Below are 16,904 nucleotides of genomic sequence, written 5' to 3'. Positions count from 1 at the left end.
AACTTGAGACCATTACGCCTCGTTCTGTCATCTGCTACCATTGAGAACAGTCTAGAGCCATCCTCTTTGGAACCCCCTTTCAGGTAGTTGAAAGCAGCTATCAAATCCCCCCTCATTCTTCTCTTCTGCAGGCTAAACAATCCCAGCTCCCTCAGCCTCTCCTCATAACTCATGTGTTCCAGTCCCCTAATCATTTTTGTTGCCCTTCGCTGGACTCTCTCCAATTTATCCACATCCTTCTTGAAGTGTGGGGCCCAAAACTGGACCCAGTACTCCAGATGAGGCCTCACCAATGTCGAATAGAGGGGAACGATCACGTCCCTCGATCTGCTCGCTATGCCCCTACTTATACATCCCAAAATGCCATTGGCCTTCTTGGCAACAAGGGCACACTGCTGACTCATATCCAGCTTCTCGTCCACTGTCACCCCTAGGTCCTTTTCTGCAGAACTTTTCATCAGATTTGTCACTTTGCCATATAGTTTTGACTTTAGATGGTTTTCATTGCCTGCCATAAAATCTATTAAAGTGAGTTCATTCTTTGAAATTTGTCTCTAAAAATAGGGTCCTATGTTTAATGTGTTTTAGTGACTCCATATGCAATTTGCTTAGTGCACAAGTTTTAAAATATTTTTCCTAAAGGTCAGCACAGTAAATCCAATTTGGAGTGTGAAAATCAAGTTGAGTTCCTTCCTTCTTACTCAGCATCACCAATGACTGAAAGATAGCTAATGTAACGCCAATATTTAAAAAGGGCTCTAGAGGTGATCCTGGCAATTACAGACCGGTAAGTCTAACGTCAGTACCGGGCAAATAAGTTGAAACAATAGTAAAGAATAAAATTGTCAGACACATAGAAGAACATAAATTGTTGGGCAAAAGTCAACATGGTTTCTGTAAAAGGAAATCATGTCTTACTAATCTATTAGAGTTCTTTGAAGGGGTCAACAAACATGTGGACAAGGGGGATCCAGTGGACATAATGTACTTAGATTTCCAGAAAGCCTCGCCAAAGGCTCTTACGTAAATTAAGTTGTCATGGGCTAAGAGGGAAGATCCTTTCATGGATTGAGAACTGGTTAAAAGACAGGGAACAAAGCAATAAATGGTAAATTTTCAGAATCGAGAGGGATAACATAGGTGTTCCCCAAGGGTCAGTCCTAGGACCAATTCTATTCAACTTATTCATAAATGATCTGGAGAAAGGGGTAAACAGTGAGGTGGCAAAGTTTGCAGATGATACTAAACTGCTCAAGATAGTTAAGACCAAAGCAGACTGTGAAGAACTTCAAAAAGATCTCACAAAACTAAGTGATTGGTCAACAAAATGGCAAACGAAACGTAATGTGGATAAATGTAAAGTAATGCACATTGCAAAAATAACCCCAACTATACATACAATATGATGGGGACTAATTTAGCTACAACTAATCAGGAAAAAGATCTTGGAGTCATCGTGGATAGTTCTCTGAAGACGTCCATGCAGTGTGCAGCGGCGGTCAAAAAAGCAAACAGGATGTTAGGAATCATTTAAAAAGGGATAGAGAATAAGATGGAGAATATCTTATTGCCCTTATACAAATCCATGGTACACCCACACCTTGAATACTGCGCATAGATGTGGTCCCCTCATCTCAAAAAATATATACTGGCATTAGAAAAGGTTCAGAAAAAGGCAATTAAAATGATTAGGGGTTTGGAACAAGTCCCATATGAGGAGAGATTAAAGAGGCTAGGACTTTTCAGCTTGGAAAAGAGGAGACTAAGGGGGGGGATATGATAGAAGTCTATAAAATCATGAATGGTGTAGAGAAAGTGAATAAGGAAAAGTTATTTACTTGTTCCCATAATATAAGAACTAGGGGCCACAAAATGAAATTAATGGGTAGCAGGTTTAAAACAAATTAAAGGAAGTTCTTCTTCACAAAGCACACAGTCAACCTGTGGAACTCCTTGCCTGAGGAGGTTGTGAAGGCTAGGACTATAACAGGGTTTAAAAGAGAACTGGATAAATTCATGGAGGCTAAATCCATTAATGGCTATTAGCCAGGATAGGTAAGGAATGGTGTCCCTCACCTCTGTTTGTCAGAGGGTGGAGATGGATGGCAGGAGAGAGATCACTTGATCATTACCTGTTAGGTTCACTCCCTCTGGGGCACCTGGCAGTGGCCACTGTCAGTAGACAGGATCCTGGGCTGGATGGACCTTTGGTCTAACTCAGTATGGCCGTTCTTAAGTTCTTATGTACTGTAGTAATAAAGATGATGCGAGCTAAATTATACAGGCCATAGTGGGGTGTGCAGGTGTAACCCATGTTGTAATTTGGCCTGCATGATAGCTGTTAGTGGAGAAGGAAAGAGAAGGCTGAGTTTGCAGAGCTGACCAAAAAAACCCCTCCCTTTTATCCTGTAAACTGTGCAGAGTTGAGCTGGAGTCACACTAAGAGACCACAAACATGGAACCTCATCCTGATATTTTTAGAGCAGAACCCCACTTGAAACAGGCAACCCCACCTGCCCCATGTACAAAAAACCTTTAAATATCTCAGGGGAGATTTTCTCAAAAGTGTTCAGTAGTGGCCAAATGCTGCCCGCACTGAAGTCAGTGAGAGTCAATGAAGTAAATGAGCGTTTCACCACTGACTCCAATGGGAGCAGAGCTAGGTCAATGCTGAGTACTTTTGAAAAGTGACACCGTTAGTGACTCCCCTTCATTTTACATGATTCTGTTTGGAATTCATTGTTCCATATAGTTTTTGGAGCCTACAACTTCCAAATGAACTATATATACTATATATAAAATTAAGAAGGCAATATTTATACTATACATTTTATATCTGTTATTTCTAAACAGTTATTATGTGTCTATTGCCCTTCAGTATACACACCACTCCACCAAGTACTAATGGGAATTCTGAGCACATATTAGAAGAAGAATCCTCAAAGTAATATAAATGTGTAAACAACTGACCAGTTACATTGTATCATCTGAAGGAAAAAAAGAGAAAGAAAGAATATATACAGAAGACAAATAGAATAAATAAACTGAGATGGATATATATGAAAATCCCTGCCAGGAAAGGCATTAGTAATAAAATATTCTTGTAGGACAAAATTCTCCTCTTCAGTTCACAAGGAAAACTTGTTCCCCTACCAGTACATACACAGAAATGCCAAGTTTGACACATAGAGGGAAAGCACAGTATCTACGTCAATTTCCATGTGCAAATATGACAGGAAAAATATGCCCTCAGCCTTGACTACTATACCTCTAAGCAAATGCATTCATTATATTTTCTAAGAGCCAAATTCTGACCTTGGATAAATGCATGACCCCCACTGAAGTCAATGACTGCCTCATCCACATTTTGAGAACAGGATTAGTCTCTCAGAAATAAAGCAGCTGGCATTCATGTTCTACTTTAATTCTGAAGCTGATTTCAAATTGGTATCTTGTATAAAATATGAATTTAGAAGAGCAGTGTGTTTTATCAAGACAACAGTATTCCAGTCACTGTATGACATTAAAATTGAAAGAACAGAAAAGTAAGCAAGAATGAGTGTAATCTTACAATTACATCACTGGAGTTCTCAATGACACTTCTTTGCATTCACCATAACACATTTACAAGGTATCAGTTTTGATTTGGTCATTGTTGTTTAAAGCAGGAGAAGGCTTGGTCTTTGGACCTTCAGTCCCCCCTTTGGATGTGTCCTGAAAGAAAATCCTTGGCATCCACAGTGACATTAGGATTCGTTTATATTCTTTCCGAAAATTCTGGTTAAGAAGTCCGTATATTATTGCATTAAGGCAACTGTTGAAGTAGGCCATGAAATAGCTTATGACGAACAACCACTCAGGAATTTTTGGTGCCATTTCCAAAGGATTGATAGCTACAGCTAGTCCAATGAAGTTCAGTGGTGCCCAACAAAAGGCAAAGATCACGAAAACCACGAACATGGTGAGAAAGTTTCTGAAGTCACTTGGCTTCAGTCTTGGTTTTATTTCTGATTTGACTCTTCTTCTTACTTGAATCACTAAGATCCAAATCCGAAAGTAGCAGAAGCTCACAATAGTGATAGGTACTATGAAATGAATTATGACAACAGCGATGGTGTAATAGGAGCTAGCAGTCTGAACAAATGTGCATGAATAGATGCGCGGATCATACTCTAAAGAGCCAACGAAAAAATTTGGCACAGTTGCAACAACTGTTAACACCCAAATTAGGCAGACGTATAGCATTGTGTTCCACCAGGTATAGACTTTGTCATAAGCAAAGCTATGGCATATATAGCAGTATCTGTTTATTGCAATTGCAGCAATGTTGAAGATGGAGCCTATTACGCTTAGTCCCATCACAAAGCCACTCAGTTTACAGTGCATTTCACCCAAGGACCATCCATTGTGGAAAATGGCTAAGAGCACCAGTGGATATGGATACAAGGCCACCACCAGGTCTGCCAAAGCCAGGCTAACCACAAATGCATTACCTACGGAAGAAGAAAAGAGAGGCAAATAAATATACTCATATTTATGAAACAGAAGAAAATAGTTTCAAACATTTGTAACACGAACGTGTTCAAGGTACCAGCAAGAAGCAGCTATTTCAATAGCAACCTTTCTGTACATGAGATCTAGCTCTGTCATACAGAACAAGCTATCACATAAATGTTAGCTGCTGCTGAGCAGCTGCTGAGTGGCTTATAGCTATTAGTGACTGCACTTAGGCCAGAGGATCTTCCCACAGGAAATACCCTACTGCCAGGATCACTTTACTATTCTACCACTGTTTATAAACTTAAATATCAATAATCCATTATATATAAACTAAGTCACTTTAGTGTAACCAACTCCAGCAGCCTTGTGCAAAAATGTGATTGAAAAGGCAGCTTGGGTAGGCAGATACTTGTGTAGAGGATCGTTATAGGCTGCCTCTGTAATACACCTTGGGATTCAACAAACTGCAAAGGGAAAAATGGCACGAAGATCAGGGATGATGGTACCAGGATGATGCATTATATGTTTATTTCAAATAGCTACACAATAAGCTGAACTACAGATATTTTCTTTGGCATGTTGCCTACCCTTCTGCAACTAGTTTGCAATTGAATCAATTTAGGAGGAAGAGTGAAACACTTCCATCATCTTCTATACAAAAGCACACCAAACTATGTAAAAATCAAAAATACAGGAATGCAATGGAAAGAAAAAGTATTTAAATGCACAGAAGTCTAGATTCTTTTCTATTTTTGATGTTAAAAGAAACTTCAACAATAAAAGTGAGACTTATTGTCTCTCTCTAAATAATACCCTTTTCATCTATTTGAAGTTTCTGAACTGTATCTATAAAATCCTTCTTGTATAAAACGGTAAGACATCAAGATTTATATTTGAAATGTGAAATACGTTACACTAAATAGTGGTTCCATTGATTTTGTGGGAAGAATACCAAATACCTTCCTAGCAACTTCCCAAAGTAATATAATAGGAGAGTTACTAATATTAGGTTTCTGACATTCAGGAAACATAAAAAATGTTCTTAGCTTGGCTGTTTGTTTGCTTGTTTTTATTGAAATCCATATAGTACTAGTAAAAAAAAAATCCTTTAAACTGTGAATGTAATTGTGAAAAAGACCAGTGTATTTTAAAATTATGTGTGGGCATAAATCTGGTGTTCATTTACAGTGAACAATTAAGGGCTCAATCCTGGAAGATGCTGAGCATTTTGTTCCTGATCCAGTGACACACCTATGCACATGCTTAATTTTAGGCATATAAATAAACCATATGCTTAAGTACATTGCTGAGTCTGGTCCATAGTGCTTAGTCCTCTGCAGGATTCAACACTCAGAAAAAATGGCAAGACCAGTGCCCATACAAATTTCTCCACACACTTTAGCAAATATACCTTAACCATACGGAAGGAATATGGAGCTCTGCTACTCCCCTCTACTCAAAGGGAGATCTTCTTCCATCAACCCCTTCACATGGGGGAAGGGAGACTTACGATACTACCAAGAAGGACCTTGAACAGATCACTGCAGTCTACGTGGATTTGGGAAGAAGGATAAAAGAGTTTGGTGTTCTCATCCAACACAAGTGGTATTCTCGTCCGTCCTCTCTGTTGAAGGAAAAGGCCTGGGCAGAAACCATCAAATAGCGGAAGTAAATGTGTGGTTACACCGGTGGTGTCGGCAAATGGGCTTTGGCTTCTTCAACAACAAGCTGATGTTCCAGAAAAGAGGATTACTGTGCTGGGATGGGCTCTATCTATCTAATACTAGGAAGAGCATCCTGGGACATTGTCTGGCTAACCTGATGAGAGTTTTAAACTAGGTCCAATGGTGGATGGTGACAAAAATACAGCCAATGTGTATCTATGGTCAAGTAACAAAGACAAGGGAAAGGGGCTAATTGCTGAAGAAGGGTCTAGAAATAACAACTACATTCAAAAGGCAAAAAGAAAAGCAACAGGGTAATCTGCAAAGTATCTTCAATGCCTGTATGCGATTGCAAGGAGTATGGGGAAGAAGCAAGATGAACTAAAAGTCATAGTATATGAAGAAAATTGTAGTAAGATGAGGTCCTGAAACATAAACCCTTATATCAGAAGCCTGGTATGAAGCCTAAGGCCTGAACTAAAGTAATGGTCAAGACTTTGCTAACATAAAGCAAAGTTAAGCTGTGAGCCAGAGGCAGGTCCTGCTCACAGAAGCTGGCAAGGAAAGGGCTGATGTTGCAAAAATATACGTACCTAAAAGGTACTGGACACTCGATACCAGAACACTCCAATACTTGCACATTCCACACACATAACAAGGAACAGGCTGACCCATCCTAAAGACAGGGGCAAAAGGGTAATATGATGGATAGAGATGTTTTGTTCGAACCAACATGTATAAGGTGAGAGGCGGAACCTTGCTACGTAGAGGGGTTGCACCGCAATATGTCCAGAATGATGCGTAATTTGTTTGTACCTGTATATAAGAATGCATCCCTGAGTGGATGTCTTTGTCCGGCCTAGGGGGCAGTGGAGTGTCCCACCACTGACTGAGCTGTGTCCATTGTCAGGGGGCACATATTCGTAGTATGTCCTCTAGAGTCTGCTGGAAGCTATTACTGTGCTTCGTTTGACAGTAAACCTGGCCAGGTGCCTTTGTACCTTAACGGAGTCTGTGGACATGGGGGTTCTCTCAGGGTCTGCTGTGCCAGCGATCTGCAGAGCCGGGGCAGCACACAGAGGGAACACATGCACACGGACAACTGTTATCAACATTGAACAGAGCAGAGCACCACACTGGTGGCGTCTGACAACAAAAATTATGACTTAATTGGCATGACAGAGACTTGGTAGAACAACTCCCATGATTGGAGTACCTGCATTGTGTAATATAGCTTGTTCCAAAAGGATACGTATAAGAAAAAAGGACGAGATGTTGTGCTGTATGTCAAGAATGAATACACTTATTCTGAGGTCCAAGGGCAAATGAGTCACAGGCCTACTAAGTCTCTGGGTGAGGATAAGAAGGGAAAAGAACAGTAGTGATGTTATGATGGGAGTCTATTATAGACCACCAAATCAGAAAGAGAAAGTGGATGAGTAATTCTATAAACAGTTAATAAGATTAGCTAACACATAAGCTAGTATTAATGGGGGATATTAAATTCAATGATATATATTGGAAGACTATTGCAGCAAAATATAATATATCCTGCAAATTCTTAGCATGTATAGGGGAAAGCTTTCTGATTCAGAAAGTTGAGGAAACAACTAGGGGGTCATCCATTTTGGATCTGGTTTTGACCAACAGGGATGAATTAGCTACAAACATGAAAGTGGTCAGGAACTTGGGAGGAAGTGATCATGATATGATAGAATTCAAGATTCTATGGAAAGAAGGACATGAGAACAGCAAAACATGGACACAGGATTTCAGAAAGGTGGATTTCAACCAACTCAGAGAAATAGTAGGCAAGGTCCCAGGGGAAGACCAATTAAGAAGAAAAGGAGTCGAAGGGAGCTGTCAGTTCTTAAAATACGTAATACTAGAGGCTCAACATCAAGTTATTCCAATGCAGGGGAAAGATAAAAAGAGCCACAGGAGGCTAATGTGGCTGCTCAAGGAGCTTTTTAGCTATCCAAAACCAAAAGGGATACATACAGGAAATGGAAGGAGGGGCATGTGACCAAGGAGGTATACATGGGAATAGTGCAAGCACATAGGGACAAAATCAGGAAAGCTAAGGCAAAGAATGAGTTACAGCTGGCAAGAAATGTTAGAAACAACAGGAAGGGGTTCTTCAAATATGTCAGACAAAAAGCAAGATCTAGGATGGTATGGGTCCACTGCTCAATGGAGAAGGTGAGCTGGTAATGGAAGATGATAGAAAGGCAGAGACGCTCAATGCCTACTTTGCTTCAGTCTTCTCACAAAAAATAATGTGACCAGATGACTAGTGAAGTTACCATAGACAATAAAGGGGAAGGGATGCAGATCAGAGTAAGTTAAGAATATGTCAGAGATCTTCTGACCCATTTGAATAAATTCAAATCAGCAGGGCCAGATGCTATTCACCCAATGGTACTGAAGGAATTAGCTGAAGAAATCTCGGAATCTCGGCAATAATACTTACAAACTCATGGATGACAGGCGAGGTCCCATAAGACCAGAGAAGGGCTACTAATATAGTGCCTAGCTTTAAAAAGTGGGGAAAGGAGGAATTGGGGAACTATAGACCAGTCAGCCTGACTTTGATACCTGGGAAGCTACTCAAGCAATGTATAAAATATTCAATTTGCGAATAGCTGGAAAGTGGAGGGGTAATCACTAGCAGCCAGCATGGATTTACCAAGAACAAATCATGCCAGACTAGCTTGATTTCCTTCATTGACAGGCTAACTGATTTGGTGGATAGGGCGAATGTAGTGGATATAATATACTTAGATTTCATCAGTGGTTTTGACACAGTCCCACATGACATTCAGATAAGTACGCTGGAGAAATGCGGGCTTGACAGAACTTCCAGTAAGTGGCTACATATTTGGTTAAACAACTGCAAAGAGTAGCTCATGCTCAAATAAATTGGTTAGTCTCTAAGGTGCCACAAGTACTCCTTTTCTTTTTATTAATGGAATGATGTCGGATTGGAGGGAGGTCTCAAATGGGGTTCAACAGGGATCTGTTCTGGGTCCAGTCTTGTTTAAATCTTTATTAATGACCTAATGTAGGTATAGAGAGCATACTGTTTAAATTGGCAGATGACACAAAGCTAGACAGGCTGCAAACACTTTGGAGGATAGAGCTAAAATTCAGAGGGATCTCTAGAAATTGGAGACCTGGGCTATAGACAATGAAACAAAATTCAACAAAGACAAATGTAAGGTGCTACATTTGGGGAAGAAAAACCAAATGCACTAATACAGAATGGGGGATAACTGACTTGACAGCAGCACTGCTGAGAAGGATCTGGGAGTTGTAGCGGAACACAATCTCAACATGAGTTAGCAATGCGAAACTGTTGCAAGAAAATGCAATTTTAGGTTGCATTAACAGAGGCATAGCATACAAGTCATGGGAAGTGATAGTACTGCTCTACTCGGTACTACTTAGGCCTCTGCTGGAGTAGTATATCCAATTTTGGTCACCAGTGTATAGAAAGGATATAGAGAAACTGGAATAGATCCAGAGGTGAGCGACACAGATGATCAAAGGGATGGAATGCAAGCCATCTGAGCAAAGGCTGAAGGAACTCGGCTTGTTTAGTTTGGAAAAGAGGAGATTAATGGGGGATATGACAGCAGTCTTCAGATACTGAAAGGCTGCCATAAAAAAGATGGAGAAACGTTGTTCTCTTTTTATCACAGAGGACAGGAAAAGAGGCAATGGGTTCAAACTGCAGCATAGCAAATTTATATTAAATCTCAAGGATAACTTCTTAACTGTAAGAACAGTAGGACAATGGAACAGACTGCCTAAGGAGGTTGTGGAAGCTTCTTTTCTGGAGATTTTCAAAAGGAGGCTGGATAGCCATCTGTCATGGATGGTTTAGACAAAATAAATCCTGCATTTTGGCAGGTGGTTAGACTAGATGAGCCTTGCAGTCCCCTCTAACCCTATGATTCTACCTTCCCACCACAGCCAGCACAGGTGGTCTGCAATGAGAGGAGACCAGCTTACCTCAAGACTAATGCAGAGGGAGCTCCTTGCTATAAATTTGGCAGCACTTTGCAGGGCCAGGTCCTGCCTGCTTTATGATTCCCAGGATGCACAAACACCTTGATGTCCATTGTTCATTCCAAAACTCAGTAGCGTGTTGGAATAATTTTCTTTGAGACTGTTGGATCCCTTTTTCTGTACTGTATCTCTAAGAGGTAGAGTCCAGAACTCAAAATGAGGATGGGGAGGGGGCAGGGGTTAAAATGACTTTAAGATAGCTTCCTGCCCTCCCAATCCTGAGTTGCTCTCATGGCTGGAGAGCCCCTGGCATCATTTAGATAGCCCTAAGAGTCAAATCTATGGCAGCTTCCCAGAATCTCCTCAGACCCACCCCAAAACTCTCTTCCTGCCCCCAGCTCCATTCCTGGTATGCACCTTACATCGAGATTGTGAAGAGGTCCTCAAAAGGCAGCCTTATGGTTGTCTTCTGCAGTGCCTGGGCTAGGGGAATCCTCCATAAGTCAGATGTAGGGGGTTTACAGCCCTTTTACTCAGGGCTGATTACCCAATAGGGAGACTAAGCACATGCTTAGGGCACCAGCAAAGCAGGGGGCACCAAAAAAATGAGATTTTTTTTTAAATTTGATATTTCAAAAAAAAGCATCCAAGTAGTCATCATGGGAAAAATCAGAACATTGTTAGACTTCCTTACATTCCACTACACACTCTTCCCCCATTTTTCTGTTCTCTTTGTATTACTTATCCCCACCTAAACCAGGGGGGTGTCCTAATAACGTAGATCAAAATAATGTGAGGAAATCAGATCCTGTTATGTATTTGCAATACATTTGTTTTATTATTGATAAATTCTTCTGAGTTATATGTACTTGATTTGTTTTTTCTCATATATATATATAAATAGTGTACGTTGTGTAATTTTTTTTTTAAGTTCAGATAACTGAGATAAGGGGCAGGATGAAACGTAAGCAACTGAGTGGAGCACAGAAACATAAACTGGCAGAAGAAAAGAAACAAAAAACTAGTGAAATTTTCCAAAATCTTCCAAAGCTGACATCATTTTTCAAAGCGAATCCATCAGAAACATCTTCTCTCAGTAGCACAGACAGCATTCCAAAATCTGTAGGTGTTTCAGAGACTGACCCTTCTTCTATTGGTGAAACAAACACCATTCCAGAATATGTGGATGTGTCAGAGGCTGTAACTGATCATCCTACTGCTGGTGGTAAAACAGACATTGTTCTAGAAGGTGTGGATGTGTCAGAGACTGAACCTGCTCATGCTGTAAATAATAGGAGAAAAGATCCTGGTATGTGGGTTGATTTCAGTACCGATGATGTAGCTTACTGGATAGAATCATAGAATACCAGAGTTGGAAGGAACCTAAGGAGATCATCTAGTCCAACCTCCTGCTCAAAGCAGGACCAATCCCCAATTTTTTCCCCGATCCCTAAACGGCCCCCTCAAGGATTGAACTCACAACCCTGGCTTTAGCAGGCCAGTGCGCAAACCACTGAGCTATCATGGACCAAAGGACTATCAATACCACACTGGGCCATATGAGAAATCACGTTGGACTTTTACCAATGGCAAACAAATACGATATTGTCCACAAAAAGAAGCTTTTAGAACAGAACAAATATGCCATATTCATACCATGTGCTGCACACTCTCTCAGTCTTGTTGGCCGCGGTGCTGTTGATTAGTTGTCCAGTGGCAGTACAATTTTTCTCAACAGTCCAGTTACTTTATACATTTTTCTCTGCCTCAACACACCGATGGGAAGTTCTTAAAACATATTTGGGCAATGATCATGTGTTGAAATCTCTTTGTAATACTCGCTGGGAGGCACATGCAGTGGCAACAAGTGCAATTCTGGAGTCCTACTCAAAGATTGTGGATGCATTAGAAAGTATAGCTGAACACCAATCACAAAAGGGAGAAACTATACGAGAGGCAGAAAACATTGCAAACAAGATGCAAGAACTAGAGTTTGTATTCATGTTGACCATATGGAATGAAATTTTACAACACTTTTACCACACAAAACAAGCTCTCCAAGAAAAAGAATTGGATTTGAAAACATGTGCAGACCTCTGTCAATCATTAGCAGACCACTTACACACTTGGAGGAATGATTTCAAAAGGTCTGAAGACATATCAAAAGATATCTTGCCTGATACTAACTACAAAGAAGCCCAGTCCTGCAAGCGAATCAGGACACAACAAGCAAATGATAGCAGTGCAACAGAAACAGGATCAGCATTGAATCCTAGAGATAAATTTTGCATATCTACTTACTATGCTATAATTGATACACTTGAAGCTCGTATGAAGAGGAGAAGTGACGTGTACAAAGAAGCATCAAGAAGATTTTCTTTTCTAAAGAATATGGATTTATCTTACGAACAATATTCACAAGGTTCCCAAAAGCTGGTTGACTCATACCCTGTTGACTTGAACATGAATTTCTGTGAAGAAGTATGGCCCTTCCACTGTTATATGCGCGCAAAGTTTAATGAAACAGGAAAAATGAAATTCAGTCACATTGATCTTCATGACACAATATTGAAAGAGGGAATACAATGTGTATTTCCAAATGTAGAGATCGCACTATGTATTTTTCTAACATTGATGATTACTAACTGCTCCGCAGAACACTCTTTTCCTTAGCTGAAAAGAATAAAAAACCCTCAGAGAACAATGTGTCAGAACAGACTTGATTCACTTTCCCTATTGTGTATGGAAGCAGACATGCTTCGTTAAGTCAGCTTTGATGAACTCATCCAGAATTTTGCAATCAGAAAGAAGCTAGAAAGAAGCTATTTTAATTTCAGCATACATGTAAGTTTTATGTCATTTCAAAAAATAAAATTTTATTTTACGGTATAGTATTGTTTTTATTTCGAATTACATATGGGGGGGGCACCATAATCTTTTCAGTGCTTAGGGCCTCGAAAGGTCTTAATCCGGCCCTGCCTTTACTCCACTCCACTCCACCCTTTTCACTTAGCATAGAGGGGACAGAGCGGGGTAGGGAGGATTTCACCATGGTGTATGTGCTTCATGGTAGTAAGTAGCTTCACCACATTTTCCCTACATTGTGATATCTTTTGGGGAGAGAAAATTTAATCCATGACAACACAGATTAAATGTCCATAAATCCCCTTAAACATCAACCAGGCACATATCTCAATTCAGCTAAAGGAATCACCTATTACTTTCAGAAAATTCTACCTGGCTTCTAGCCATCAGGAGATCTTCCCCATATAATTAAATCATTTACCTTTCACACACACTTACAGGTGCAGCTTTTTATTAAATGCTGTTTAAAGGTAATCCAGAAAAGCAGGTGGTGGTCCTGCTGCAGCAGTGGCATCAAGCCTTCTCTCCTTGTGAGAACATCTGTGAGATCCATGAACGTACTCAGTATTTGTCTTACTGACGTCTTTCAAGGGATCAATCTGTCTCTAGTCCTGGAGGGGGCACGGATGGAGAAACCTTGGTAATAGCTAATTAAATGCAAGTCTGATTTCAGAGTTATCAGCTAAAGCCGCACTGTGGAGAAGGTTAGGCTAGGTTGAGATGTCTGGGAAATGATTTATCCCTATGAAACATTGTGATTAAAACAATTTTATTTTTAATTTTCAACAAAATTTTTCTTCAAATATTTTCAGGTTTTTGTCAAAAAAATGAAAATGGTTCAGTTTAAAAGAAAAATTTCACCTTTCAGTGGCTGAAAAGTGAAGTTTTTATTCAAAAAAAGAAAACCTTTCAGGAAAGTGGAAAATATTTGGTAAATATTTCTGTTTAGTCAAGAAGCTATTTTCTGCTGAGGAAATATTTAGATGGGAAATTTTCGACAAGCTCTAATACTGCATAAGCAGCATCCAAGAAAAACTAGTTTTTAGTCATAGCAAGGTGCACAGTGCTTACATGTAGGAATAGAAATCAGACATAAAAAGCTCCCTGAAAAGATGCAGAAAGTCAATGGGATTTGTGCTCCTAAATGCATGTGGAGCTTTTGAAAATGCCACCTAGGATGAATCAGGCCATTCCAAACTGATCAAGGAAATAATGTGACATTAGTGCATAATGTGTACTGCATTTTAGGAGAGACAAAGTGTAAAAGCCTGACAGAATGCTTTCTGTGCTTTGTCAGACTACTCATTGCAATATAAGGGCCAGAGTCTTGTCTCTTGTGGAGGTGAGTGCAGAATATGGTCCTAAATTGTTACATTATTGCAACGAGTAGTTTGAAAAAGCAAAGAAAACCTTTTCTAATGTATAAATAATCTAAACCAGGGGTCGGCAACCTTTCAGAAGCGGTGTGCCGAGTTTTCATTTATTCACTTTAATTTAAGGTTTCACGTGCCAGGAATACATTTTAACATTTTTTAGAAGGTCTCTCTGTATAAGTCTATATATTATATAACTAAACTATTGTCGTATGTAAAGTAAACAAGGTTTTCAAAATGTTTAAGAAGCTTCATTTAAAATTAAATTAAAATGCTGATTTTACATTGCCGACCCGCTCAGCCTGCTGCCAGCCTGGGGTTCCGTTCACCTAAGCCGGCAGCAGGGTGAGCGGGGCCTGCAGCCGGGATCCCAGCTGGCAAGGGGCCAGCAGTCAGAACCCCAGACCAGCAGCAGGCTGAGCAGGTTGGCGGCCAGGACCCCAGACCGGCAGTGGGCTGAGCGGCTCAGCCCACTGCCACTCAGCCCGCTGACGGTCTGGGTTCCATCCACCGGCTCCTGCCAGCCAGGGTCCTAGCTGCCAGCCCCGCTCAGCCCACTGCCGGACTGGGATCCCGGCCCTGACCACATAGAGTGGGTACCTACCTTCTCCCTGGTTCTAGCTCATTCTCTTCATCTCTCTCTCTCTCTGCACTGAGCTGAGGGTGGGAGTGCACTGACACAGGGCTGGGGGTGAAGGAGCAGGCTGGGGGTTGGGGTGTAGGATCTGGCCAGGACCTTGAATGAGGGAGGGGGCTCAGGGTTGGGGCAGGAGGTTTGAGTGTGGAGTTCTTACCTGGGCAGCTCCCATTTGGTGCAAGGGGTGCAGGTGGGAATCATAGAATCATAGAATATCAGGGTTGGAAGGGACCCCAGAAGGTCATCTAGTCCAACCCCCTGCTCAAAGCAGGACCAATTCCCAGTTAAATCATCCCAGCCAGGGCTTTGTCAAGCCTGACCTTAAAAACCTCTAAGGAAGGAGATTCTACCACCTCCCTAGGTAACGCATTCCAGTGTTTCACCACCCTCCTAGTGAAAAAGTTTTTCCTAATATCCAATCTAAACCTCCCCCACTGCAACTTGAGACCATTACTCCTCGTTTCTGTCATCTGCTACCATTGAGAACAGTCTAGAGCCATCCTCTTTGGAACCCCCTTTCAGGTAGTTGAAAGCAGCTATCAAATCCCCCCTCATTCTTCTCTTCTGCAGACTAAACAATCCCAGCTCCCTCAGCCTCTCCTCATAACTCATGTGTTCCAGTCCCCTAATCATTTTTGTTGCCCTTCGCTGGACTCTCTCCAATTTATCCACATCCTTCTTGAAGTGTGGGGCCCAAAACTGGACCCAGTACTCCAGATGAGGCCTCACCAATGTCGAATAGAGGGGAACGATCACGTCCCTCGATCTGCTCGCTATGCCCCTACTTATACATCCCAAAATGCCATTGGCCTTCTTGGCAACAAGGGCACACTGCTGACTCATATCCAGCTTCTCGTCCACTGTCACCCCTAGGTCCTTTTCCGCAGAACTGCTGCTTAGCCATTCGGTCCCTAGTCTGTAGCTGTGCATTGGGTTCTTCCGTCCTAAGTGCAGGACCCTGCACTTATCCTTATTGAACCTCATCAGATTCCTTTTGGCCCAATCTTCCAATTGGTCTAGGTCCTTCTGTATCCTATCCCTCCCCTCCAGCGTATCTACCACTCCTCCCAGTTTAGTATCATCCGCAAATTTGCTGAGAGTGCAATCCACACCATCCTCCAGATCATTTATGAAGATATTGAATAAAACCGGCCCCAGGACCGACCCTTGGGGCACTCCACTTGATACCGGCTGCCAACTAGACATGGAGCCATTGATCACTACCCGTTGAGCCCGACAATCTAGCCAGCTTTCTACCCACCTTATAGTGCATTCATCCAGCCCATACTTCCTTAACTTGCTGACAAGAATACTATGGGAGACCGTGTCAAAAGCTTTGCTAAAGTCAAGAAACAATACATCCACTGCTTTCCCTTCATCCACAGAACCAGTAATCTCATCGTAAAAGGCGATTAGATTAGTCAGGCATGACCTTCCCTTGGTGAATCCATGCTGGCTGTTCCTGATCACTTTCCTCTCATGCAAGTGCTTCAGGATTGATTCTTTGAGGACCTGCTCCATGATTTTTCCAGGGATTGAGGTGAGGCTGACTGGCCTGTAGTTCCCAGGATCTTCCTTCTTCCCTTTTGTGGAGAATGTGGAGGAGGGGGGTGCAGGAGCTTCCATTTGGTGCTCAGGGTGGGGGTGGGAATGTGGGGGGTGCAGGAGTCAGGGCAGGGGGCATGTGAGGGAGTGCAGGAGTCAGGGCATAGGGTGGGGGGGCTAGGTATGTGTGTGGGGTGCTGGAGTCAGGGCTGGGGTCGTGGGAGGGTGCAGGGGTCAGGGCAGGAGGTTGGGGTGTGGGGGGGTGCAGGGATCAGGGCAGAGGGCTGTGAGTGTGTGTGGGGGGCC

The 16,904-nt window shown here is 41.7% G+C and overlaps 1 protein-coding gene across 1 annotated transcript in view; it reads right to left on the bottom strand.

Annotated features, from left to right (window-relative positions):
• Window positions 1–3,624: 3,624 nt before the first annotated feature.
• The window catches only part of MTNR1B (melatonin receptor 1B), a 57,534-nt gene continuing 44,254 nt past the window's right edge, over window positions 3,625–16,904 (bottom strand). The window contains exon 2 of the mRNA XM_073318239.1: window positions 3,625–4,493. Coding sequence (XP_073174340.1) covers window positions 3,625–4,493 — 869 coding nt within the window. The remainder of the gene's footprint in view (window positions 4,494–16,904) is intronic.

The sequence above is a fragment of the Lepidochelys kempii genome, chromosome 1 (genome assembly GCF_965140285.1).
Source record: "Lepidochelys kempii isolate rLepKem1 chromosome 1, rLepKem1.hap1, whole genome shotgun sequence".
In the NCBI taxonomy this organism is placed as follows: Eukaryota; Metazoa; Chordata; order Testudines; family Cheloniidae; genus Lepidochelys; species Lepidochelys kempii.
The sequence above is the reverse complement of the archived record's forward strand: the minus strand, read 5'-3'. Positions and strand labels throughout refer to the sequence as shown.